Source organism: Lissotriton vulgaris, chromosome 9, assembly GCF_964263255.1.
Source record: "Lissotriton vulgaris chromosome 9, aLisVul1.2, whole genome shotgun sequence".
NCBI lineage: Eukaryota > Metazoa > Chordata > Amphibia > Caudata > Salamandridae > Lissotriton > Lissotriton vulgaris.
This window is the reverse complement of record NC_141697.1, coordinates 1038459431-1038487288: the sequence shown is the minus strand read 5'-3', so window position 1 is coordinate 1038487288 and position 27858 is coordinate 1038459431. Positions and strand designations below refer to the sequence as shown.

At 41.9% G+C, this 27858-nt stretch overlaps 1 protein-coding gene across 1 annotated transcript in view; it reads left to right on the top strand.

The window, feature by feature from the left end:
* Positions 1–27858, top strand: part of SLC6A1 (solute carrier family 6 member 1) — a 327835-nt gene that overhangs the window by 121955 nt on the left and 178022 nt on the right. Inside the window, exons 3-4 of the mRNA XM_086938951.1 lie at positions 6933–7067; positions 7167–7270. Of these exons, the coding sequence (XP_086795077.1) occupies positions 6933–7067; positions 7167–7270 (239 nt within the window). The remainder of the gene's footprint in view (positions 1–6932; positions 7068–7166; positions 7271–27858) is intronic.

Below are 27858 nucleotides of genomic sequence, written 5' to 3'. Positions count from 1 at the left end.
TTAAAAAAGCAATTTTGTGCTTTTTTAACAAAGCCATGTGGCAGACATACATGCCCTTAGGGCATGTATGTGTGCCACAAGTGCACACATGCACTATTCAGGGGTGCAACAGGGTGTCAATGTGACACCCTGCCACCCTTGAATGTGTTCCCCACTTTACCGAATCGGTATTTACTGATTCGGTAATTCTCATTCATTCCTATGGGCCTGGAAGCCCATAGGGATGAATGGGAAATATCGAATCGGTATTTACCGAATCTTACCGATTCTGTAAATAATACCAAATGGATACCTACATCCAGCGACGGCTCGTGGAGGGAGTTACGGTGGGGCAGGAGGGTGGGGAGGGGGAGGGGCAGGGTGGAGGTTGCTAAAAACCGGCATATGGATAATTGCAGGTAAGTAAACAATTTAATTAATAAAACGAATTTCGTAGTGCGCCTTGCATCGCAAAATGCAATGCAGTGCGAGCTACGAAATTCGTTTTATTAATTAAATTGTTTACTTACCTGCAATTATCCATATGCCGGTTTTTAGCAACCTCCACCCTGCCCCTCCCCCTCCCCACCCTCCTGCCCCACCGTAACTCCCTCCACGAGCCGTCGCTGCCTACATCCCATTTACCGATACTAAAATACCGAATCGGTAAAATTCGGTATTTTAGAATCGGTAGATCTGGATTACCTACATCTGGCCCCTGGTGCTTAATGTGGGCTGGTGATTGCAGGTGGGGTACATCTGTATTCATTTGTGTGAACTGGCACTTAGTTTCCTTAGACTTTGAACTAGAGCAAGAGAGAGAATCATTTATAAGGACTAATGGAGAATTAAGAGAAAGACGGGAAAACAGTGTCTAAGAAAGAAAGCAGAAATTAAACTGAAATAGAGAAATAAAGAAAAGAAGAGTAGTGTCTGGTAGTGGAAGGAACAGGCATGAGGTGGAATCAAGATGGCGCAGCCTTGGGATTCAAAACTCTCCAAACTCGACAGCACTAGCTGTGGCTTCCTAGCAAAACTTTGAGCCCGGCACTTAAAAATTAAGCACTGCAGTGACCATTTAAAAAACTGAAAGGTCTTTTTCCATCTAGGAGCTCAGCCAAGTAAAAAACTGGTTCTCCCAGGTACTCTTTAGGAGATCTGTGTATAGCATTTGGTTTTTTTCTCGGTGTTGAGAGCATTCTGAATGATGTAGACAGAGAAAGCATTGAGCAACAACATGCAATCAAGAATTTCACCATTATAATTCGATGTTTCCATTGTATATTACTAGTTTCCAGAGCATCTGCTGTGCTTGGAACGTCTCCTAATTCCTTATTTCCAGTAGATCTCAAAGTACCTTAATGATTAAATGTGAAATTCAATATCTATGTGATTACTTAAATTTAAAATACAGTTGCATCCAGTTCATGATATTTAGGCTCCGATTTACTATATTATCACATAGTGAGGTGCAGCAGCTGCAAAGGCTGTCCTCTGTGAGAAGGAGAGAGCAGGAGAGCGCTGTATTTACAGAAATATGGCACTTTCCTTCCCTCTCCCTAGTGCAGTTGCAGAAATCTGCTGCCATACCCACACACACACACACACTTTTGCACCATAGTGCAAGGGTGTTTGCGTGAGTCTAGTTTAGGTTTTGTACTGCAAGGATATCCTTCCAGTTCAAAGTACTACGCTTATACTAACTTTAAAACGTTCCCCACCTTGTATGCTGTACTGTGCAGCATAAAAGCAAAGTAAGAAAAGAAAGGAGAAATAAAAGCATTTCTCCGTGATAGCACCTGGATGAAATTAGCACTATTTTTTTATGCAAAACCCTGTCTACTTTTTTAAGTAAATAAGATTTTCCATCATAAACCTTGGATGGTTGCATGGGAACACTCATGCACCCCCGCATGGATTGCCCCTTTGACGCTAAGTAATGCAATTGCAAAAACAACAAGTGATGGACCGAATGTGGATCAATGTCACACACTCCCCCAGTCAAAAGATCTGGGCCCAAATCCATCGTTTTTTTGCACTCCACACCACCCTGGGTTAGACAATGGCGATATGCAAATCAGCTCTGACCCTGTTGCCCCATGGGAACAGTCCAGTCCGAACTACAAAAGCCATGTCCTTCCCAGAACGGAATCAAGCATCCGAGGACCGGACCGGTTTCGAGGTAACACCTCTCATCAGCCCGGCTAGCTTGACTCCAAGTGGTGTGGAGTGCCTGGGACCCACGTCTGGGCATCCCCAGCGCACTTAGGGCGGCAATTGCAAAAACAATAAGTGATGGACCGAATGTGGATCAATGTCACACACTCCCCCAGTCAAAAGATCTGGGCCCAAATCCATCGTTTTTTTGCACTCCACACCACCCTGGGTTAGACAATGGCGATATGCAAATCAGCTCTGACCCTGTTGCCCCATGGGAACAGTCCAGTCCGAACTACAAAAGCCATGTCCTTCCCAGAACAGAATCAAGCATCCGAGGACCGGACCGGTTTTGAGGTAACACCTCTCATCAGCCCGGCTAGCTTGACTCCAAGTGGTGTGGAGTGCCTGGGACCCACGTCTGGGCATCCCCAGCGCACTCGCTTGATTCCGTTCTGGGAAGGACATGGCTTTTGTAGTTCGGACTGGACTGTTCCCATGGGGCACAGGGTCAGAGCTGATTTGCATATCGCCATTGTCTAACCCAGAGTGGTGTGGAGTGCAAAAAAACGATGGATTAGGACCCAGATCTTTTGACTGGGTTGAATGTGTGACATTGATCCTCATTCGGTCCATCACCTGTTGTTTTTGCAAACTCGCTAAGTAATGCAAAGCATTGCTATGCGCTGCTTTGCACTACTTTCAAGCAATTTTCCAGTACAAAACAAGTTTTGAGCTGGAAAGTAAATTAGTAAAAATAGATTTCGAGTCAAATTACGTTACTTTTGTGATGCAAGCATGGCACTAAATCTTAATAAATATCTCCCTTAGTGTTTGGGATTTTTAAAAATCTATTCAGTAGAATTTAAATGAGACGTAATATGCTAGAACAATAAAGTGCTTTATCACGGCAGAGCATGACTTCATTAAAAAAATCAGTGAATTTCTAACCTGATACATGCGTCATCCTTCTGTGGAGTGTTATGCAAGCTCACACTACATATATGCATGCATTCTGATGTGTGGTGCGCTCGATGATCCCATTAGAGATTATATAAGAGAAATATATGATTCGCATTGAATAATTAACAAGCAGTCTGTAGATAGTTTTAAGTGTGTCTGCCCACCTGGAGAATTCTTTGTCACAGAAGGTTTGACCACATAAAGTCCACACAGCAACTCCAATAATTTAAAATATCACTTTATTTTCACCAAAAAAAGGTTTCCATTTATTTGCTGATGCCACCCGTAAAATTCTAATGAATTCTTCCATATCACGAGCATAATATGTGTATAGTGAAAATAAAGAGAAACACAATATGGAGATTTAGGGGTCATTCATTGATTGTGTTTTTTTTTCTTTCTTTTTAAAATTTTTTTTATGTATATTTAATGCGATTTTCTATAGCGCGAACATTACCCGAAGGTGTCAGAGAGCTTTACAAAAGAACTAGTTGCGATACATAAGGACTTAGGATTACATGAGTTACATAAAAGATACAAACAGGAAAACAAATTGCAAATGTAGAAGTTGTAAAGTCACACAGGGAAGAGATGCAAATAGAAAACATTGCAAATGTACAAGTTGTAAAGTCACTCAAGGAAGAGATACAAACGGATAAACTCTAAGAATCACATTGGAATTGTAGTGAGTACAAAGGTCTACTACATATACTAGTGGTTAGAGTTATCTCTATATACATATATATACAAATAGTAGCTTTTCTCAGGATTCCATCTTACCAGTGATTCGGCTTGGACAAGTATATATCACACATTTACAGAGAGAAAAGAGAAATAAAAATACAAATAAAATAAAAATAAAAAGGGTTAGTAGAGTGGTATGTGAGGGAGAAGAGTTGGAGGCTGAGATTGGTGAGAGGAGAGAGGGGGGCCTGAGGGGGAGAAAGAGGTAAGACAGTCCAGCGTAAGAGAAATGTCTGAAGGTCAGCAGGATTGAATCCAAGGGACCAAAGAAAAGGACAAGAATCAGCAAAATGGCGGACCCGGGTCGTAGCCATCGATGCAATGTTTGGTGAACATCCCATTTCTTCCTTCCTATCAGTCTCAGCTACTCAAAGGCCACTTTACATGCCATAAGGGAGTTTGAATCAGCAGGAATATAAACAATGCAGGATCCAGACACTGCCCAAGACTGGAGAGTGCAGTGACCAACACCAAAGTTTGAAATCAGAAACATGCCAAGAGCCAGAAGAGGAGGTCAGTGGCATCATACAAAATTATGCCACTCCTGCAGTATGTGGTATGGGCCCCAAGCCTCACATAGGTCACATAAATTCATATATTTTAGGCTGAATGGTGAGCCTTTCAAGGACTGGCTGCTCTGCATCTCAGGCTGCAGGAGCCCTTGTTATATCCCTGGAGGATATGCCGTCGGGTTGGGACGCAGGTTATAAACTTTAATTCCAAAAAAGAAAGGTGTCTATTCATTTGACCCCTATAAGTTGAAACTCTCTAGTAAAGAGACAAAATATTGTGAAAAAAAATCCCTTGAAGGCATACATACCTGATCATTGATTTTTGCCCAAGCCCTCAAGGGTTGTTTGGGTTGCCCATTCTTTTGATAGCTGGCATTTGTTCTGCCTAAGCCAAATGTGTCTTTCTGCCAGTGTCCAAGGTCAGATGATTATTAATGGTACTCCTGTGTATTCCTCTGAAACAGGGGACAAAAGCATCATGGGTGTGGGGAAGAGTGTTCCTCTTATGAACAGGATGGCCTGGAGAGGGTTGTACCCACTCCTTTCACGAGCTTCAAATGGTAGCCTGATGCCTGTATCCAGCCCATTCCAACCTTCAGAGGATGCCTGCCCTGTCACCTTTTGGCATAGTCAGTCCTACTACATGCCAGTTTGAGGATCACAGGCATAACCCAAACACTTCAACAACATCATCTCTCCAGCCTTACGATTTTGCAATGGAATTCTCATGCAGTACTATTACCAATGTCACCATGCCCCTGAACTTAACGTTGCTTCAATTCCACTGGATTTATCAGCAGGATTTGATATTGTTTCACATGAAATCTTGCTGCAAAGGCTGGAAATGGTTGGAGTGGGGTACAACTCTGACATGGCTGGGCTCTTTTTTAGAGCAGTGAAACCTAACAGTATGGATGAAGCTCTTTCACTCTGAAGAGAAATCATTACAATGTGGGGTACCACGGGCTCTTCACTGAGCCCTACTCTTTTTAATATCTGTGTGGCTCCCCTGGCATTTCTAGTAGACTCATTGGGTGTTAAAATCATCCTCTATGTGAATGATACGCAGCTGCTGCTGTTTTACAAGGGTGACTCAGTCACTGCTAAACAAAGATTCACATCCTGCCTGGTAGTAGTGATGGATTTACTCAGAGCTAATCTCTCACAGTGCAATCCAAACAGAATGGAGATTTCGCTGTTTGTCCGAGGCCCTTTTCCGGGCTGGATAGGCACCTGGCCAAGCATGGTGTTCCACTTTCCCCTCAACGGAGGTAGCCAGGAACTTGTGTGTGCTGTTTGATGCTCAGCTTTCTGTAAAAGCCCAGATAGCAGCAGTGTTTAAATCCTGTCTTTGTATCTTAAAAATGCTGAAGAAATTCCTAGCCTTCCTGCTTTGGGAGGCATAGATAAAAGTGGTTAGAGCACCGATTTTGTCCAGATTGGACTATGTCAGCGTACTCTACTTAGGTATCCCCAACTATATGGTGGTGTGTCTGCAGATGGTGCAGAACACAGCATCCTGGCTGCTGTTCAAACTTTCTAAAACTTCCTCCTTTTCCCAATTTTGGGAGCAACTGCACTGGTTGCCAGTATGGTAAGAGAGCGATGTTTAAGGCTTTGACAATCTCACAACATGCTTTCTACAATACAGGTCACAATCACAATCAGTTACATCTCATACTCCACAATTAGATATAAATTATAGTATAGAGTTGAAGTATTTGTCGACGACGTTTCGATCCCAATTGAGGTACAGGGATCTCATCAGGACTAAGCGGTAAAACAAGTGCCTGGGAAGTTGCTGGTGAGGTAGTTCGGATTAGACCTTCGTAACCCAGAATTAAAGGAGGCAGCTGTAAGGTGAGCAGCCAGAGTTGTGTGAACTATTGATGTGCGGCCTTCGCCGAATTCAAGTCAGAGATAAAAGAGGGTACAATGACATGTCAGGCCAGTGGAGCCGTAGCTTATTCGAGCCTGAATAGGCAACGTATCAGGAATGGGGGCAGCAAGCCAGGTGCTCCGTTTAAAACTGCAGCGATAGGGAAACGCACAATGTGTGGACTCAGCAAGTTTGGGAGGATGATAAGATCCCTATACCTTAATTGGGATCGTGGGATCGAAACGTCCTTGACACATACATCTTCAACTCTATACTATAACTTGTATGTAATTGTGGAGTATGAGATGTAACTCTGATTGTGACTTGTTGTTTACCTACATTTTCACAAATTGAAAAGTCACTTGCCCGTGGTAAGGAAATCGGCTGATTTCCCTTTACCCTGTCATGTCTTGCTCACTCACTTTTTTGTATATTATCTGTGCGTCAAATTTAATTGTTAATTAAATCCTTATTTTGCATTGATACATTTGTAATTCCAATTTTGATTACTAAATTGTGATATTGTAATTATCTAACTTGTATGGGACCATTGTTTTCTTTAGCATACGTCTACTCTTGGTCCCCTCAGACCTTTAGGGTCTCCTTGTTTCTTTTTTTTGTACAAATGTACATGGCATTTGTGTGTTGAAATGAAATCATAGTATGTCTGACAGCACTTTACTTTCTTTCTCTCTTAGGTTGTGTATTTCTCTGCCACATATCCATACATTATGCTGGTTATTTTATTCTTCCGAGGAGTAACACTGCCTGGAGCAAGAGAAGGCATTTTGTTCTACATAACTCCAAACTTCAGTAAACTTTCTGATTCTGAGGTAAACATTTCACAGCCATATGTCAACTATTGAATATCTTGAAAATTTGAATAATAACTTTTATGTATTCATAGTGTACTTTTAATTTACTCTCCTTAGGTATGGCTTGATGCTGCCACACAGATCTTCTTCTCTTATGGTTTGGGTCTAGGTTCACTTATAGCACTTGGAAGCTACAACACTTTTCATAATAACGTCTATAGGTAAGCAATTTAAAAAGATCTCTTTTCTCTTTTAATATTATTTTAAATATTTTATTATTGAGCAATTTGTTTTCCACCTGTGAAATTTTGCGAAGTTCCTAATTTTCACGTTTTGCAAAGTTGACGGTGTTGACTTGTTTACTGTCTTTTGTGCAAATTTTTTTTACACATTGTCAGATTATGCAGAGTCAATTATTATTGTTATCGCATGTGGCAAAGCAGAAAAATATATGCAGAATTCATCTCTACAAGTTTACCTTTGGCAAAATGGTATTTAACAGAAAAAGAACACTGACTGTTTTCTACAAAGTATCTAGTTTTAAAAAAAAGGAGAGTTATAACAAAGATTTTCACAAAAAGGCATAACTTTGACAGGGACGAGGAATAGTAATGGTAGAAACGTTTGCACAGACACTTGTGAAAAAGCCAAAATAGAATATTTGCGCTCTTATGAATTCTAAATGCATTATGGTAAGTTTTACTTTAAATGCTCAGTGGCTCTGCTCAGTCTGTAGCTAGTTCAACCCTTTGCAGCATATATCTGTTTTTTAAGGCAGGTTTAAGGCAAGCTTGGTTAGTAGAACATATGATCCAGGCGCAACATGATGTTGATCTTGCTCGATATCATCTTTTTCAGCCGGAAGTGGATTTGGGCATAGTTGGCTTATGAAGTAAATTTTCTTGTAATATTTCATAAGATGATCTAGAGGGAACAGGGAGGCTAGGGGTGACCCAATATTCCACTTCACCTGAAAAGTTCCATACAGAAGATTCCTCAGACCCAATGTCATTTTGCATCCTGCAGTTGATTAGAAAATCAATTGCAGAGGATAGTTCATGCTCTCATCTGATCAAAGATTATTAGGCTGCTTATTTTCTAGGACTCATTAAGGATGAGGTTGAACACTTCCCTGTTGGTTGCCATGTTGGACTCAGGATATGATAGTGACCTTATTTTTGACTGTTGATAGTGAAAGACACTTGTTCCCATATATGTCTGTAGTATTCGTTCCATGTAGTAGGGCTGTTTGGAGAGTGGTTAGAAAGTAATGAAGATCATTTGTCTGCTTGAAGACATGCTTGACTAAGGAATATTTCTGGTAACCGGGGTGGTCCATTGCATGACAGAAGCCTTCAACAAGGTCAAAGTGTCAACTTTGAATGAGGGGAAGATTTCCCACATCCACAAGGCAGGGCATAGCAAGGAAAGCAAATTTGAAGCTTTTATGTTGATCAGCCGGTGTCAAAATATCCCCCATCTGCTGATTTATGGTGAATACAGATTGCACTAGAAAGTAGTTGGCATGTGGAACCAGTACGGTGAGAGATGAATCTGCAGAATTTGACTACATTGGAATCCAGTAGTGCCAGAAGGTTTGCGCAGTGTTGCTAGGCCACACAAAGGATAATTTTTAGTATTTTTCGATCAGTTAGCTTCAAATATATTTTGAATGTCTTCCTTCTTTAGATTGCTGTATTTTTTAATATATTTATCACAAAATGCTTTTTTTCATGCCTATGGTAGACATGCCTATATTTTTTACAATTTACCCAGCCTTTTTGTTTGGTTATTTGCATCTGGGTCAACTTAAATTTCAATGCAGAAGGTTACACATACTAGCTGCTCATTGTTCTTGAATTAGAATGCTCATGCATATGGGTTTGTTCAGGGAAGTCAGACAGATTATGGGGTAGGACTATTTGGTGCACAAGGATAGTTGGAGTCATCCAGATGTTTAGATGAGGACCCCTATACTGACTTCATTTGATAGCCTATAAAACATTTTGAGATTTATATTTGAGGGCTTCTCTGTCACTTTGATTTATTTTTCGTTGCTGTTTGTGATGGAATTTTGAGTCCCATACTAATATCCAAAATGGTACGAATTAGGTGTGGGTGGAGTTGTGCAGTTTCTTTTCTCACATGACGTGCAATTCCCAATTTTTGCATACTACTTAAAAGTGGAGTCCTTAGAAAAATCAGACCTGTTGCAATGCTGTTCATTGCAAGATCTCCTTTCAACTTCTGTTTATGAGTATGAATGATCTTGTGCCTCTTACCCTTATGACAGCCTGCTTTTCTGTTTCTGTATGTCGCAAGGTGAAACTTTATAAGATGAATGAAACTACACATAATTAGCCCAATCAATGGTGTATATCTGACTTTGTGCTTAAGTAATAAAAATGATGCAGAAGAATATAATTAATACATTGTTGCAGAGCTCAAACTCATTGAATATAATTATAATTTGACCAAATTGTTTACACAACACATTTTATTCGTTTTGAAAAGTAAAGAGTGGGCTGGGCTCAGCAAAAGCATTACATATGATGCAAAAGACATAAAGTACCTGATTTTAACATTCCATAACAGCTTGGCCTGTAGAATACCAGGCCAAAGAGATAACAAACTGCACCGAATCCTTCAAGAAAATTGTAATGTTTCTACATTGGTTGGCACTCAGTTTGCAGTGGCTTTGTGGAGCCTTCAAGAGAAGTAGTGGTCATTTGATTGGTCACTTGACTTTGTGGAATGTCTCTTTGAAGGTTCTGATTTCTCTGAATCTTAGCTGCTCTGTTGGTATAGATATTGATGGGAGTTATCTGGTTCTAATGAAATTGAATATGATGTTGACTCTAAATGAGGATTATGGTCCCAAGGTACATAAGGTAGTCAGACTAATATGCTTGGAGCTTGATCAATGTACATTTATAGCACTGCTGTGACACAAACAAAAACGAAAAAGAAATGGGGCTGTGCAGGATTGCCTCATTTTATGTTCAGAAAAAACACATTTCAATAAAAACATTTAATTGAAAATTCACTTAATAGAAAAAAAATCATCAAAACTAGATTAAGAGAATAGGTCAAGAGTCGTACAAAGGATGTGGTTACATTCAGGATTACAGATGGAGAAATGTTTAGATTCCGGGTGTGTGTAAGGGTCATGATTAGATAATGGTCAGGATAAGGAATAGGCACACGATTAGGGTCAGAGTTTGGATAACAGCGAAGGTTTGGGTTTGAATGAAAATCAGCTTATTGCTATGGTAAAGGCAAGCATCAAGGTTATGCTTAGGGTCATATTTAGGGCTGGATTAGCATGAGGTTAGCAGTTAGTGGCAATTTGTGGTTAGGGTATGGGGTTAGGATACAAATGAAAACAAGGTTTGGGCAAAGGTATGATTAGTATTAGAGCCAGTGATAAAAATTTGAAAATTAAGGATAGAATATGATTTCAGTGTTTTAGTGCACAATTTGTTTAGAAACATAGATGAAAGTATGAAGTATGAAGTATGTTTAATTTTAGAGAAATATAGTTTCAATGAAACAATTTTTAGCCCTTTAGGTTTTAGTGTTATGTTCATTTCAATTCTGGATATAGCTAGCTTGGGCCTCATTATGATGCTGGTTGGATGCACAGCAGACTGGCATCATGTCGGAAACAGGACCACGCAAGAAGGAGTTGGCAGTCCAGCTTCCCAAATTAGGATGTGACTGCCTTCATGGCAGTCGGAAACTGTATGTTTCCTGTTGCGGCTGCAATAGGAAAAATACCCTTTTAAAACATTTATGCACTGTGTGGCAGGCACCATGCGGTACCTGCCACATGATGCATGGATGTTTGGGGGGCACCACAGGTGCCCCCAGGCCTCATAGCGGAGGCCACAGGGGGACAGGGACCCTGATAGGGGCCCCCAAAGTACATTTCCAACAGACTTTCTATGGCAGTCAGACTGCCATATAGAAAGGCTGTCAGAAATGTGCTTTGTAATCCCCACAGCAGTGCCTGAGCAGGCACCATCTCCATTTTGGGGATTACGATCTGCCCTTGGCCCCACTGGCTCCTTGATCCTGTCAGAGGTGGAGAGAATTCCCTCGGCAGACATCGGTTGGACCTCCTGTATCATAATACGGTGGTCGGACCGATGCCACAGATGTCAGGCGGAATGCCACAGACAAGCTGGCGGATGGCCTTCAGCCCGACATCGCAATAAGACCGTAAGTCATTTTCATTTAAGTGATTTTCAAAGCAGTGTTGCTTTATTTACAATGGCAAGAGGATTATCTGGGAGTTTGTTTAATACACTGATGTATGTAGTGTGCCTAATTGGGCTTAAACCAGCATGCGTCCTTGGCTACAGTCAAAAATTAACCACCTCTCCAAAATGACGGCTATATTTATTTCAACCACTTAGAGCCTCATCCCGAATCTAATGGGATAACAGGGTCTTAAAACAAAAGTGACCAAAAAAAGAAAAATGCTTTTTGTGTCTTTACCTGGGTCAGTTTTACCCATACACTCTTTTTTCTATAGGTCTGAATGGGGGGGGGGTACCATGAGGATTCAGTTTTACCACATGGTAAGATCATATTTTATTAATTTCTGACCAACGAAACACAGAAAGAGGAACTACTTCTCATGCAAATTCCTGCAGATAAAACAGGGAAAAACCTGTGGGTTGGAGCAAAATTACTGCTCTACTTGTAAGGTCAAATTAGAATAAAAGTGCTTGATTTTGCTCCATTTAATAAATTGAACATAAACATGTTAAATAAATTAAAGGTCATGCATGACTTAATAGAGGTAGTGGCATTATTGTTCACTGAATATTGAGCAGCTGAATCTATGATTGGGAAGGTGTCTAAGCCGTTTGTCTCATAGATGAGATGTAAGCATATCTATTCTCTGTCTGCACTGCTCTTTGTGCTCATACTGAATCCTCTAGCTTAGGCAGTGTAGAGTAGTCTGTGGGTATAGGGTAGTCTCAGTGTGGAGGTGAATTAATTGTTTTCCCTGTATGATGATGACCTTCTGATCTACATAGTGTAATAGAGTAGGAACATGATTACAGTCCTTGCAGTGTTTGATCAGTTTTGTAAACCATCTAAACTGAAGCATTGAGAACAAAGAGTCAGAAGTCTTGCCACTGGGCAACAATGTCACTCTTATCAGAGAGCCACTTAACACCATGAGATAGCTCTGTATAAGCATTTTTAGGGAAAAAGAAGACAGCGTCATTCACAACTATAAGACTTTTTTTCAACAAGTCCCAAAGACAGTTGACTTATAGTATTGACAATAATCTCCTTAAAGAATGGAACTGTCAATCATGCAGATAAAATTTATTTTGCATTTTGGAAATGTTCCTTATGAGGGTCTATAAGACGTAGGGCCAGATGTAGGTATCCAAATACTGGTCGGTAAACAGCCGAAAATACAGACCGGTATATGGATACTGAGATGTAGGACATTAAAAAACACAGATTCAGTAAATTTACCGAATCGGTAATTTTACCGAATCGGTAAATTTACCAACTATTAGTTGGTGGTAAATAACGAATTCCTATGTAAATGCAAATATGTGCATTTACACCTGTGCCATGTGGCACACATACATGCCCTAAGGAGCGGAGCTGACGGCTGGGGGTGTAGAAGCTGAGTCTGTTGTTCAGGTAGGCTGGTCCGGCGTTGTGGAGTGCTTTGTGTGCTTGGGTGAAGAGTTGAAGGTGATCCTCTTGTCGACGGGGAGCCAGTGTAGGTCTCTCAGGTGGGGGGTGATGTGGCTGCGGTGGGGGACGTTGACGATCAGTCGGGCGGAGGCGTTTTGGATGCGTTGTACTCGTTGTAGGCTGGGATTCCTGCATAGAGTGCATTGCCGTAGTCAAGTCTGCTGCTGACGGGGGCCTGTGTCACCGTTCTTCTTGTTTTGGTAGGGATCCACTTGTAGATCCTGCGGAGCATGCAGAGGGTATTGTAGCAGGAGGAGACGGCGCTGACCTGTTTAGACATGGAGAGGGAGGAGTTGAGGATGAATCCTAGGTTGCGTGCATGGTCGGTGGGTATCAGTGCTGTTCCCAGTGTGGTCGGCCACCAGGAGTCGTCCCAGGCTGAGGGGGTGGGTAGGAGGATGAGTACCTCCGACTTGTCCGAGTTCAGCTTCAAACGGCTGTTCCTCATCCAGTCTGCGACGGCCTTCATTTCCTCATGAGGTTGGTTTTTGGCTGTGTGCGGGTCCTTGGTGAGGTAGAGGATGAGCTGGGTGTCGTCAGCGTAGGAGATGATATTGAGGTCATGTTGGCGGGCCACTTGTGCGAGGGGGGCCATGTGGAAGTCGAACAGCGTCGGATTGAGGGATGAGCCCTGGGGACGCCGCAGATGATGTCGGTGGCCTCAGATCGGAAGGGCAGGAGGTGGACGCTCTGAGTTCTGCCAGAGAGGAAGGACGTGGTCCAGTCAAGGTCCTTCTCTTGGATTCCGGCTTCTAGGAGGCGCGTCTTTAGAGTGCGATGGCAGACCGTGTCGAAGGCGGCTGACAGGTCCAGGAGGATGAGGGCTGATGTTTCGCCATTGTCCAGTTGGCTCCTGATGTTGTCTGTGGAGGCGATGAGGGCTGTCTCAGTGCTGTGGTTTCGTCTGAACCCAGACTGGGACGGGTCCAGGATGTTGTTGTTTTCCAGGTGGCGGGCCAGTTGCATGTTGACGATTTTCTCGATGACCTTCGCCGGGAACGGGAGCAGGGAGATGGGCCGGAGTTCTTGAGGTCCTTGGGGTCCGCCTTGGGCTTCTTGAGGAGGGCGTTGATTTTCGCGTGTTTCTAGCTTTCTGGGAATGTCGCTGTTTCGAAGGAGATGTTGATGACCTTCCGTAGTTGTGGTGCGATGGCAGCATCTGCTTTGTTGAATACGTGGTGTGGGCACGGGTCTGACGGAGATCCTGAGTGGATGGAGTTCATGACCTTGCGTGTCTCGTCGTTGACGTTGGACCAGGAGGTCAGGCGGTTGGCGCTGGTGGTGTTCACAGGGGAGGTGGGGTCTGGCATAGTCGGGGCGGTCATGGTGTCGAAGGTGTCATGGATGTCAGCGATCTTGCAGTGGAAGAAGATGGCCAGTGAGTTGCACAGTTCTTGTGATGGCGGTATTTTGTTGGCATTGGCGCTGGGGTTGGAAAGTTCCTTTACGATGCTTTAAAGCTCTTTGCTGTCGTGTGCGTTGTTATCCAGGTGGTCTTTGAAGGAGGATCTCTTGGCTAATCTGATGAGGTGGTGATGTCTGCGGGTGGCATCCTGGTGGGCTACGTGGTTGTCTGGAATACGTTCATGGAGCCATATCTTCTCCAGTTTCCAGCATGGGCATTTGGAGGTCTGCAGCTTGTCAGTGAACCAGGTGGCTCTCTTGCTGCCGTGTTTGTTGGAGGGTTTCTTGAGTGGGGCGAGGGTGTTGGCGCAGTCGTTGATCCACTGTCTGAGGTTGCGGGCTGCGGTGTCTGGGTTGGTGGGGTCGGTGGGTGGGTTTTGGACAAGGGTGGTGATCAGCTGGTCTTTGGTGACTTTGCTCCAGCAGCAGCGAATGTAGCTGTTGGATGCGGTGGTGCGTGGTTGGTTTATTGAAGTTGAATTGGATGCAGCGGTGGTCAGTCCAGTGGAGTTCAGTGGTGTTGTCGAAGGTGACATAGGTGCCTGTGGAAAAGACGGGGTCCAGCGTGTGGCCAGCGGCGTGAGTGGGTGTGGTGATGAGTTGTCTGAGGCCGAGGTTGGCAAGGTTGTCGATCACTGTGGTGGTGTTGGCGTTGTTGTTGTTCGCAAGGTGGAAATTCAGGTCCCCGAGGAGGATGTATTCTGTGGAGGCGAGTGTGTGGGTGCTGGTGAGGTGGGTGATGGAGTCGCTGAATTGAGCTTGGGGTCCTGGGGGTCTATAGGTGAGTGTGCCTCTGAGGGTGGTGTTGGGGTCAGTGTGGATTCGGAAGTGCAGGTGTTTGGCGGTGTTGAGGATGTCGTCTGCATGGGTGGCGACCTTGAGAGTGGACTTGTGGACGAAGGCTATTCCTCCTCCGATTCTGTTGGTGCGATCCCTGCGGGTGATCTTGTAGCCATCCGGGATGGCTCTGGCGATGTCGGGCGCCGAGGAGTCATTCCACCAGGTCTCGGTCAGGAAGGCCACATCTGGGGCGGAGGTGTCGAGCAGATTCCAGAGCTCGACGGCGTGTTTGCGTGCGAGCGGGTGTTGAGGAGTATGCAGCGTGCAGCTGGAGGTGTGGCAGGAGAAAGGTCCGTGAGTCCGTTTCGGGGCGGCTTGGAAGCAGGTTTCGGCCGGCGTTAAGTGAGTGGAGGGTGCTGGCGTCGTAGAGGAGTCTGGTGTTGTGGCTTTCGCGGGATCCAGGGGTTCTGGCGCTGGGCGCAGTCCAGGTGTGGACGGGCGCAGACAGGCTTGCCTTTGGTGCGCCTTTGGCTCACCAGCAGCGCCCCAGCTGCGCGCCCGCTGGCTAGCCTCCATAAGAGGGGGATAGGGAGGGAGGAGCAGCTGGGAGGTGGAAGCAGGGTGGCCAATGGGGAGCAGGGGGGGCCGCAGGGACGCAGCGGCGGGAAGAAGCAGGAAGCGGCGGTAAAACAGGCAGGCGGCAGGGAGCAGGTAAGAGGCAGCTGGCAGCCGTGTGGTGGCGTGCGGAGCGACCTGCCTGCGAACAGGGTCAGAGGTCACGCAAGAAGCTAATTTCAGGTATATAAATACGTTGATTAATGGGGCTTGATAGTAGATTTTATCTCCATCAGAATTGTGGGGTCCAAGTACCTAATTTTACATATTTGAATAAGCAAATGGAAGAGCATGTTTCACAAAATAAATCGTACTTAATGCCAGTTATCTAAATATCAAGTATTCAATATGAACTCATAGCTGTATACTCCTCACCCATTTGTGGAGGGAGTAGTAGGTGAGGGGAACAATATGCTTACAAGTAGCAAATTATTGGACAGAGCTATGATGGTTCTGACACATAAAGTCCCACTTCTGTCATTACAGAAGTAGAATAAGCAATGACAGTACATTGAAGCTGCAGAGCCAGAACTAGGCACAATTTGAGTCAGACCCTGATGGAGCCCCTGTTGAAAGGTTTTCAGACTTTTTCTAGAACCAAAACAATCACAGGACTACACTTCTTAGGGAACCAAAGATCTCAGGGGAGAGCACTCAAAAACTCTTTTGGTTTCAGACAGAGGGCAACAGCAAAGACAAATCTAAGTCAAGTTGTCACTGGTCAGCTAGTCACTTTAGAAAAAACACCTTTTCTGGTGTTGTTTCCCTGTAGCCACACAATACGTTCACTTCTTTATCCTAAGTAGAACGGTGAGCAGGTCAGTTCTTCAGGACTTCTGTAAGTACACAGATAGTAGGGCCAGTCCTCTTCTGTTGTCCTGCAGGTCCAGATATTGTTTTGGTGGGATGCCTTGGTGTGATACATGTATGCCTTGGACTAAATAGTGGGTGGTGATGACTCCTGGGCACTAAATAAATAAATAATGGGGTAAATGTTCCTGAGGGCAACCCTACCTACTTTTCAGGGTTTCCCGTTTGTCTTACTGAAAATAGGTCCAAAATAGGTCAAAAATGCCACGTGTCAGGGCATTTTCAAGATGGTGACTATCTTTGGCTACACTAAACTTGGGTCTGTGGTTTGTGGGTGAGTCGTCTATGGCAGTCACTATGAGTCGTCTATGGCAGTCACTAGTGTCCTCCCAAATCTAAATCTAAAATACAATTTGAAGCAGGCCCTATACCCACTTGAAACTAGGTGAAAGAAGTCTCTTTTAGGTCAAAGTCAGGGTTCTACAACACCCAGACTAGGGACACACAAGACCTATCCTGGCATTCGATTTTCTTCCTTTGAAGCTCACCAAAGTGTTACATGTGGCTCAAACAGACCTGTTAGGCAGGCTTTGACACAGTGGTATTAATAGGAATCATCCAGCCCCCATCAGAAGCTTCTGCAGAACTTAGGGGAGTTATCCCTGCTCATTCAGGTCAACCTATTGGTAGCTCCTTGGAAGAATTTCACAGATCATTCACCCCTCATTCAAGGCTAAGCACAGTCTGGTAGTTGGCAGAGACTAATGTCGATTAGCCTTCTGAAAGCTCGGGGATGCAAAGGGTAACTCTCTCAAAATTAGTCTTCCTTAATATTTATTAAAAATATGACTTTACCATTGATTGATTGATCGATTGATTGATTGGCCTTACTAATAAATTGGATTTTGTATAACAATTTATTAAAGTGATTTCGTTATTTTTCAATCTTGCTTCTTCCCCAGTTAGCAGTATTGGTATTTTAATCTACCCTTTGGTTTTCTACGTAGAAAAGGCCAGGCCTGCCATAGTGAAAATTACATTTTCTGCATCGTCACAGTAAGCAAATGGTGGAAATCATGTTCTACCTGTCCCATGTTTAAATACATGCCTTGTGAGCTACAAGGCCTAAATACAAGTGACTTACTAATATTTAAAAGGGAGGTCTTACCCGTCAAAAGGGGATATTTTGACAGGTCGAGCTGCAGCAATCAGGCTAAACAATTAGACCTGTAGCTATGTTTACACTGCCACTGCAGTGGATGATACAATACAGACTACGAGAGGCATTTAACGTCAAGGCCCTGTATGCACTTCAAATATCATAGACTATTGACTTAACCGTATTTTAAATGTGAAGCAGAGGCAATTTATTCCTGGTTAGCAGGAAAAAAAGTGCCCAAAGTTCTAAAGCCAGCAATAAATAGTGTCCAGAGAAACGCAAACAATCTGAGGTGAGCACATGGAAAAGACAGATTTTTTACAGTACATATCAGTGTGCAAAATGCACATCCCTGATGTGAGAATGTGAATAGTAAATCAGGCATTTACTCCTTCCCTTTACAGAAGTAGGTCCTCAATTATATCTGAGCGGGGATGGCCTGCAGACCTCTATGCAGAGTTTCCACTGTGGAGTGTCCACAACCTGCCCATGCGTGCAGAATCATTCACACTTAAAACTGAATAATAGCAGTGTAATATTATTTGTGAGTTAATCCCTCTAATTTCGTATATTCACATTGTGTGAATACACATGAGTGCAAATACCATTGTGATTCATGCCCATCATGTTCACATATATCATGTGAATGTACTCAGAGTAGGTACGCTTTCACTTGTCTGGAGAATGCGCTGATGTATTTATTGTAGCAATAGGTAAAAAGGAATACCATTTATCATCAATGACTGGTGGTGTTTCTGTTCCATGCAGTTTATCAATGATATCGATCAAAGAGAGAAATCCCTAAGAAAAGAAGAGGCCATGAAAAAGGCCAACATGAGGATCCCTAGATCAAGAAAAGCAGCACATATTGTTTGAGCCAAACTTTTCAAGGGGCCATCAATCACTTTATCACAAAATTAATGACATCCATTTAGCCCTTTAAAAAGGACAGTAAAGGCATTGGGTAGTATTTATTTACAGAGAATAGGAAAGGACTGAGTGTTCTCTGAAGGAAAGGTAGTTCATCCCAATTCACCTGAAATGCACTGCTTTGGCATGTTTTTTTAAATCATGTAATAAGGCGACCCCGTATATTTTTGTATGTGTGTTTTTCAAAGCATCATAGCAGCGGTGTTGGGTACCAGCTGAAGAGACAGAAAGCACAGTGAATGTGCATAGTATCACAGTGTTATTGCTAACTGTCTGCAGACACACATCAGGCGTATGCACTAAATATTTTCATTTTATCTTTTCTTACCATCTGAACACATATGTGGATATTTTTATGACATACATTTGTGATTACATTTATCATATTGTTGTTAACGTCTCTGTACTCCCTCCAACTTTTATCTTAAACCCTTCCACTGATGGTTCAGCACTTTAATTATATAATATAATATTCCCATGCCCTACCCTTTGTCAACATTCATTAATATTTCAGTTTCTGTCTTACAATTCAAATTCATTGATATTAAAAATGTATTCCATGTATCAGATCTTCCAACAACCTAGACACCAAATGAATTCGAAATGATCTTCAATTAAGGCATTAAAAAACTGCATAGGCTGTTGTTTGTGCATCTGATTTCTGAATTATTGAATTTGATGCTCGCTGCTTCCGTTTGATGAAGTTTGAAATTCTAAGCTTTTTTCATTATAACCTGTCACTTTTCCCTCAACACCTGTCAGCAGTTTCCTTCTATTCCTCATCAAGACACTTCATCATTGGTATATGAATATATAATAGGATGCATTTAAATTATGCACAGTAACTTCCACTGGTTTGTTCAAAAGGCAAGAATGTGACAATGTCACAATATATTCTGATACAATTTGCATCTTTAACTCAAGCAACAAAAGCCATTCCACATCGCTTTGCTAGTGAAACGTGGATATCATCACTCGATTATCTAGAATGGAAATTTGTTATTTGGACAAAGATTCATATTTCTCTAAAAAAAATGTTCTCACAAATTCCACCATTGCCACATTTATCCCTTTCTCTGCCGTAAAATCTCTGAGGTAGCTGCAGCGTAATAGAACCGCTACCTAACAAGTTCAAATGCAATAAAAATGAATTAAATATTCAAACAAAATGGTGCTGAAAATGTTTGCTGAGACACAGAGATTTATGGTTTAAAAATGAGCAACAGTGTCCAGCTTATAGCTTTACTAAATATTAAATTGTTGTTCATTTTTAGTGAGTTTTCAGCAGGTTTAAAAGAATCAACCTCTCGAGCTCAACTGAACCTCACAATATCACCTCACATTATCAGTCTAAAATCATTCACTGTTAAGATTAGTTTAAACTAGACAGTATGGACTTGAATCAGTCCTCAGCAAGCTGGCCACGACAACAATGGTTTAGCAGAGGAACTATCTATGCCGCTCCAGTCGGGCTCGGCTCACTGCTTTTAGAGGGGGTTCCCAATTTCATGCCCCTTTAGGAAAGAAAATGATGTAAGGGCATGTCAACCACGTCTCACCAGCATGGTTTCCTTGCTGTTATTTAGTTACAAATTAAATAATTCTCACCTTCTGAAGAAGAGTTGTTGACTTTTCCTATCAAGTGGCATCATATTTTACACAATAGACCCTGACAGGTAGAGAGCAAATACATGGTATTGAAGGGCTCTCCTAAAAAAGTAGCCCCTCTGACACCATTCCCTGACATTGGCCCACCATGAGGAAACCATCATCTTTCATGTACTAAATGAAGCAGGAGATGTGAGAAGTGAGCGGGTGGGATAGCCACCACTGTTTGAAACCTATATTTTCTCGCAACCCCCATCTATACCAGATTCTATGTCACTTAATTAGGTCATTGTCTAGGGGAATCTTAAACTAAGTCAGCTGTTAAAAATTTGTTTGACTTGACCAATAAACACTACAGCCAATATTTAATTTTAAAAATGATACTGACTTTACTTTCTAAACCTTTTTCCATTTTTCCTCCTCATAAATCTCTGGACAGTCAAAATTCAAGCACAACTACTGGACTTTATTATCTGATGCAAGAAGATTTTGAATGCCTTAAAACCTCAGGAAATTGAAAATGTAATTTGAAGAGGAATTTTCATTTCAGTGTACTTTAAATTTAGGATTGTCACATGCTACCACATGTTTCCAGAAAACTACATACAATAGAAATGTAATGATTTCTATACAACAGAACCCGTATCTAATTGATATTGGCTTATTTTATAAATACAAAATATTCTTGCTATTCCAGTAGCTTTTTGATGATGTAATTCCTTCATGCTTTATTACTATACCACAAAAAAATAGAAAGATCATAAGCCTATTATATTCTAATAATGGCAGAATACACTCTGTAACATAGGCATAATTAAAAGGAATTATACACCTTCCCTTATTTAATTTGAACAATTTGAACATTTCAGTTTCATACTTTTTGTCAATAAATGATGGAGAATGGGAATTTTAAAGACTTAATTAAGAAGAAGAAGAGATGCATGTTCATTTGTGAAACCGCATATCATTTGAAGGACATTCTTTGAAAAAACAAAATGACTTTAACTGAGGTTCAGAACTGTTTCACCTGTAAAAAGAAAGAACTTAATTCCCAATCTCACCCCTCTCCCTCCTACATATTACAACTAACATCACTCTTGTATCTATAAATTTCCACTTAAGTCCACTGTACATATGTTTACACTATAGAACTAGCAGGATAATGTGAGAAGTGTATATAAAAAATGTTTTTTTTCTTTATAGATTGTTTGCATCCTATGTGTCTTGTCGCCAAGGAAGTCATGTGAGAAATGCCTCCACAAAAAAGGGCAACCTATGGGCACTCAGAACAGAATTATTCAAGTGACACTCAGTCAACCAGTTGATTGATTAAGCATGAATAACTGAATCATTTCGCTCCTTAAATAATCATACTAATGGTTATTTATTGTGTGCTTATTCGTCAAACAGCCATCTCAAACATATGGGCAGTTACCCGTGTTGACAGGTAATCAATCACGTGACTCCCGAAACCGGCAAGACACTGGGATAGGCTATAATTTAGCCAGTTCATCAAAAGTAACTACAAAGCCCATAATGCTTCATTGTGAGCTACAATGGTGACTCTGTATAAATAATTGAAATTAAGAATGGACTAATGATTGCTACGTGACCAGGGACCATTTGGTTCAAAATGTGTAGGTGGAAGAAAACAGGTCAATAAACAAGAACTTATAAACTTCAAGAGGAGTGCGGTGTCTTCTTAATAGAAGGTTGCTGCAAAATTACTGCGAGGGTGTCCTTACCTCGCCACCGGCACCAGCATACAGACGCTCCCCCCGCAAAGGATGTTTTGCTTCAAACATATATATATATATATATATATATATATATATATAGGAGCTGTCATGTATCCACCAAATATTCATTCATTCATAGAAACTTTATTGCGGCCATTTGTAGCCATGAAAGCACAAATATTAAAAAAGGTTTTAAAAATAAGACTGTTAGTTTAATTTTGAAAAATATCTTTCTTTTCTCATTGCTTTTGAAATGTTCATAAATGAACTCAGAGTAGGTCCAAAAACAGATGTTAGGTGTTTTTCACATATTTTATAACATACATCTACTGCATTTTCTTGTGTGTAGGAAAAGCTAGTTTCATTAGCTATTGTTTGTATCTTTCAAAATGTACTCTTCACAAAGGCAAAATTGTCCATAAATGCTAGTTTGCAAAACAATTTCGGTGCCTGCCAGAAATATACAAGTGGTACCTGGCAGTCAAAACTGAATTTTTAAAATGCAGATTGTTCCAGCACTAGTTAAAAATGTCTGACTAGTAAACATCATTCAAGGGATGAAAAGAAGGCTTTCCAATGCATGGTTTGTCTTGGAAGTTTGGGTACAACAAAAACATCTACGTTTGTTAGCATTCCCGAACTGTGATCTGAAAGTGTCCCACCCTGGAAATGGTTGTAAGTTTATGCATTCAAAGGGCTGGAGTTCCTCCCCTTCCATGGAACGAAGGATGAATGGGAGTGCTTTCTCAAGGCAAAAAATGTTATGTAGAGGAAAAGAGTGAAAGCGTGCATTTGCAGAGAGGCTCCATCCTCCTTGTTGTGACTTTGCTGTTGAAAACCCTGTAAAGGGTGAATATGAGCCCATTGGAATCGTCACATGACATTCCCAGAAGTACATCTATATATCTCTGTCTGGCACAGCTTTACAGGTGTACTTCTGGGAATACTTGGAAATTCAAAAGTAGAAATCTGCACCTAGAGGTAGACATAAGTCTATGGGTTTAGATTAACAACTTTATTATGAATCAGACCATGTATTCCCTAATGGATAAACCTTACCATCAGAGTTATATATGCTCTACTTTATGTTTCTTTGCAAACACTGAACACGTTTTGTGATAACAAATTAACACTTGCTATGCAAAAATACGTATGTCATCTGCGGAAAATCTGCCAAAAAGTCTACAGGAGTAAAAGAGAACAGCTATGGGGCACAGATTAACTGAACTCATAAACTCTCCAAAAAATGCATCCACAAATGTAAAACCACTTTTCATTCTTGGTATAATGTGGACAGAACAGCAAGCCAAATATCCATTGTAGTGTGCAGGAGGTATGATGTGTGATAAAAGGAGTAGTATAAACAAACCATTTAATGCAACATCAATGGGCAATGATTGAAATCACCTAAAAGACAAGGAGGTTGATCTAAATAATGGGTCACCAATGAGTAGCTTGGAAGCTACTGATAGCTCACCAACACCCTTGAAGATGCTCTCCAAAGTAAAGTTCAGCCAACAACATCAAGTAATGGGATTACGTACATGTAAGAAGACAGCACTGCTCATCTGGAGACCCTTAGTGTTGCAGCCAGCGAAACCAATGAAAAGATCTCATGCTAAGACACAAATACACCATGTGCTGGCCTTTATACCTGAAACATGACTATATGTATGAGCTATTAATCTAATAAGGGCACAAAGGGATTTCACATGTTGTAGTCCCCACTCCATCAGTCACTCTTTGGATTTGAACAATGGGCCAGGAAAGAAGAGTTCCCGATGCAGCCAGAGATGTAGCCAGAGTGGAGCCACCTTAGTGTGGGCCGGTAGGAGCCAGAGAGAAAGTGTATACATTGGGTCAAAGATCAGCTCAGGAGGGGCTGCATCCATAGCTGAGATCCACTTATTAGTCTTATTGTGCACGCCTATTTGATTGTGCTTTCATCATTCAAAATGTTCAAAATTTGGAAACCTCTACCCCACACTTAGGGGGAAATTTAGATGAGGCTTATACTAACTGGGAAAGCTGGATTACCTAGCCATTAGACAAGGTTATCCCAAAAACTGCACCTAAGTCAAAAATGAACATCAAATAAGCAACCTGGTTCAATGCTCACCTAGTTTCCTTAAGAAAGATTTGGAAGAATATGGAGAGGAAATAGCGGAAGGATTACGATCCATGTTTAAAAGCCAGTTACAAGTCAGCCATCACGCTTTACCACAATAATATTATGGAAGCCCAGGCTTAATTATTTGAAGAAAAGATAAATCAGGAGCAAAATTCCCCTAAGAAACTGTTTAATGTGGTGAAATCCTTGCCAACTTTAAATCAGGATAAACCCAGTTTTCATTTCTCTAAGACAAAATGCAACAAGTTGGCTATCTTTTTTCACAAAGAAATCATAGACAATCATGAATCTCTTTAGGGAGGGACTGGGGCAGCGACAAGCTATAAAAAAGACCTTTCTAAGGCTCCTACCCTTCCTGTCTTTACCCACTTCTCACCCATTAACGAAGATATAGTAAGTATGATGAGTAAAATCAAATCTAGATCTCCTCTAGATCCAGCACCCCCCCCCCCCCCCCACATGTTCTACATAAAGCCATGCAGGGCGATGCACCCTTCAATAGCTGAAATTCTTAATTACTCATTAGTGAAAGTTAAGTCCCAAAACTATGGAAAAATTCAATTATCAGACATCTACTGAAATAAAAGCATCTAGACCCAACACAATCCATCAATTATCGGCCTATATCACTCCTGCCATTTGTAGGAAAGCTTGTGGAGAAACAAGTACATTGGGTATTATCTAATTTCTTGGAAAATAACCATTATCTTCACCCCACATAGATGGGCTTCCTTGCACAGCATAGCAGTGAATCTGCCCTGTTGGCAGTCACAGAAGAACTGAAAAGCACTCTCAATCAAGGTAGCTCAGCCGCAATATTGCTGCTAGATCTGAGCGCTGCATTTGACACTGTGGATCATATCATTCTGCTAAAGAGTCTCAGGGATATTGGAATACAGAACAAAGCCTTGGATTGACTGCTATCCTTTCTTAAGGACAGATCCTTAAAAAGTGATGGAAACCAGCTATTTTTTTGACAAGATGTCTCTGATATGTGGGGTGACTCAGGGCTCCTCGCTCAATCCAACATTATTCAACATTTATATGCGACCGCTGGCTGACAGTGTCCAGGAAGTTGGCATATCCATGGTCTCATACGCAGATGATACGCAGCTGGTAGTCTCCTATGATACTGGAACAAATTTGGACTCTGAGCAACTGGTGCCATGTTTGGAAAAGGTGGCGGAGTGGATGATGAGCAGTTGCCTAAAGTTAAATGGGGACAAGACAGAGCAGATGATTCTTAGAAGCAAATTGGTCCCCAGGCGTTTGCCCAGCTGGCCAAGCAGCTTGGGGAACCCGCCCGTTTCAAATCCCTCCATCAAGATTCTCGGTATCTGGATGGACAATTAACTTACAATGGAAGTTCAAGCTAAAAATTGGCCGGCCAATGCCTCGGATTATTCAGAATGCCCTGAAAGTTACTGGAGCTGAGGAAAACACTAATTCATGCATTGGTGAACTCCCAAATAGATTAGGGTAATTCTCTTTACATGTGTGCCCCAAAATACGTTATCAAACGACTTCAAGCTGTGCAGAATGCTGCAGCTAGGCTCCTGTGTAAGGTTCCAATTGACAAGCCAGTAGTGGATCATTTGAAATTGCTCCATTGGGTACCGATTGAGGCCGGGATGAAATTTAAGGCAATTTGCTTGACCCACAAAGCAATTAATAACAGCGGTCCTTGTTAAATTAGAAATATGATTGTGCCATATGTCCTCAACAGGTGTTTAAGATCGTATCAAGAACATCTTCTCTGAACTACAAAAATCAAAAGAGCTCAATGGGAGGCAGATCTTTCTCACATCTGGCACCTAAGCTATGGCACTCACTGCCCATAAACTAAGATTTTTGGAAGTTGAATCTAGTTTCAGAAAAAAATTGAAGACATAGATTTTTCTGCAGTACCATTAAACATTTATTTCTCCTCTGCTGCTCACTGCTATAGCACTGGGAAGCCCTTGGGCAGCTATGCACTGTACAAATCTTATTAACATGACATAACATAACATAACACAATATAACATAACATATTCTCTATGTACATAAAACCTGTGTCTCTCAGTTTGTGTCTTTGGCATTGTTATTCTCTGTAATAAAAAGTGTTTACCACATTATATGTTGCTGCCGATTATGTTTATCTCTAGCACAGTAGCGCATCCGAGACATATTTTGATCGCTTTTGGTCCAGTTGTCCATACTGGCAGCAATTACAGATATATTGCAGTTATGACTGACCTAATTTTTCACCACCCATGTCATATTGGTGGGCACATATGGCATTCTATCGGCCATGATTGATGAATAGTGAGCAACTTTGAAGTTGTTGTGTCCAGTCTAGGTGCAGATGTGCCTCTAATATATTGGTGATCATTATTGGAATAGTAAAGATATTCTTGGTGTTTCGGCAAGCATTTGTGACATGTGATTGTAATGCCTAGACATGTGAAGCAGATTCTGTCCATGTGAAGCATTTATACAAATGAGTACATGATGAAAATAAGAAGCTTATGTTTGAGGGTGTATTTTTACTAAAAATAAAAATTGTATTTTAAAGGTGAAAAATCAGACATTTTTAGAAAAAGAGGGCCCGTTTAACAAAAGTATTCTGAGACAAAATCCTAACTTTACAACTTTTGGCCTTCACAAAAGGCATTTAGGATTAGTAAAGTTGTGAATCGGGACTGAAATTTGGAAAATTGAGTTTGTTTGCCAAAAATAAAAGCAACATTTGATAGAAAAATATGCTTGTTTTCACAGTGAAGTGGAAGGTGGCGCTTGTGCATGACTGTTTTCAAACACCAAATTTCTATGCGCTACAGTGAGAATATCCATAGCTAAGGTTGTCTTATTAAATTATGCGGCGGAATGCTTATGATGAAACTGCCATCAGGGGCAACATGAATCCATTGAGGGGGCAGGACCTATAGTCACACACATAGAGTGTGATGGAAAAGAAAAAGAAACTCATTACTGAAAGCGTTCCCAGCCCCACTGGCATTCTCCAAGCTAAGATCGAGTTTCCGGACCCCAGGGCCCTACTTACTTCTTCATGGACGTCTGCCTGCTTCCCATACCTGCTTCGGCCTGCTGTTGGGAAATCCATGGATGCGGATGGACTTGCGAGAGCCAGCTTTTAAGTCTGTATTCTCCCACCAGAGAGCGGTCTTGATTGTTAATTTGTGAGTCATAGCGCAGGGCGTCGTGTCGTCAAACGGGAGAGTGGTGTAGACAGTGAAGGCAGACTATGCAGTTCCTGTCTCGTGATGAGAAGGGGACCCCTATATATATATGAAAATGATGGGATGTATATCCTGTTCTTCAAATTGTTAAAAAGTGTAAGACACATATTAATTCATATGCAGGGTGAGGTATTGGAATTATGTGTGTAAGTTCAAGCTCGTGGTACGCAATGATAACGGGGCCTGGCTCTCAACCAATCTCGCAGAAGAGGGCCAGGAATGTGTTTTCCGTGAGGGCCCTGCTTTGATAGGTATACATGTGGTAAAAGTTGTTAACATTGCTTATATGGTAGTGAGAAATGTATGAAAAGTGTATGGACGTGAAAAAAGTCCAAGTATGTGCTCCCAAATCACGAGGCCACCTACTGGGTATATTCAGGTGTATTCATGGAGGAGATGGCCCTATTGATGGTATATATTCAGCTTATCCTCTCCCTCACACATAACCCCGAGAACACCAGACGCAATTTCCAAGAAGGAATGAGGAACGTGGCTGAATGGATGAAGGACAACTGCCTGAAACTGAACTCTGACAAGACCGAGATCCTCATCCTCGGACCCTGCCAGTCAGCCTGGGACCACACCTGGTGGCCCGCCTCCCTCGGCACGCCGCCCACCCCCACCAACCACGCTCAAAACCTAGGCATCATCCTCG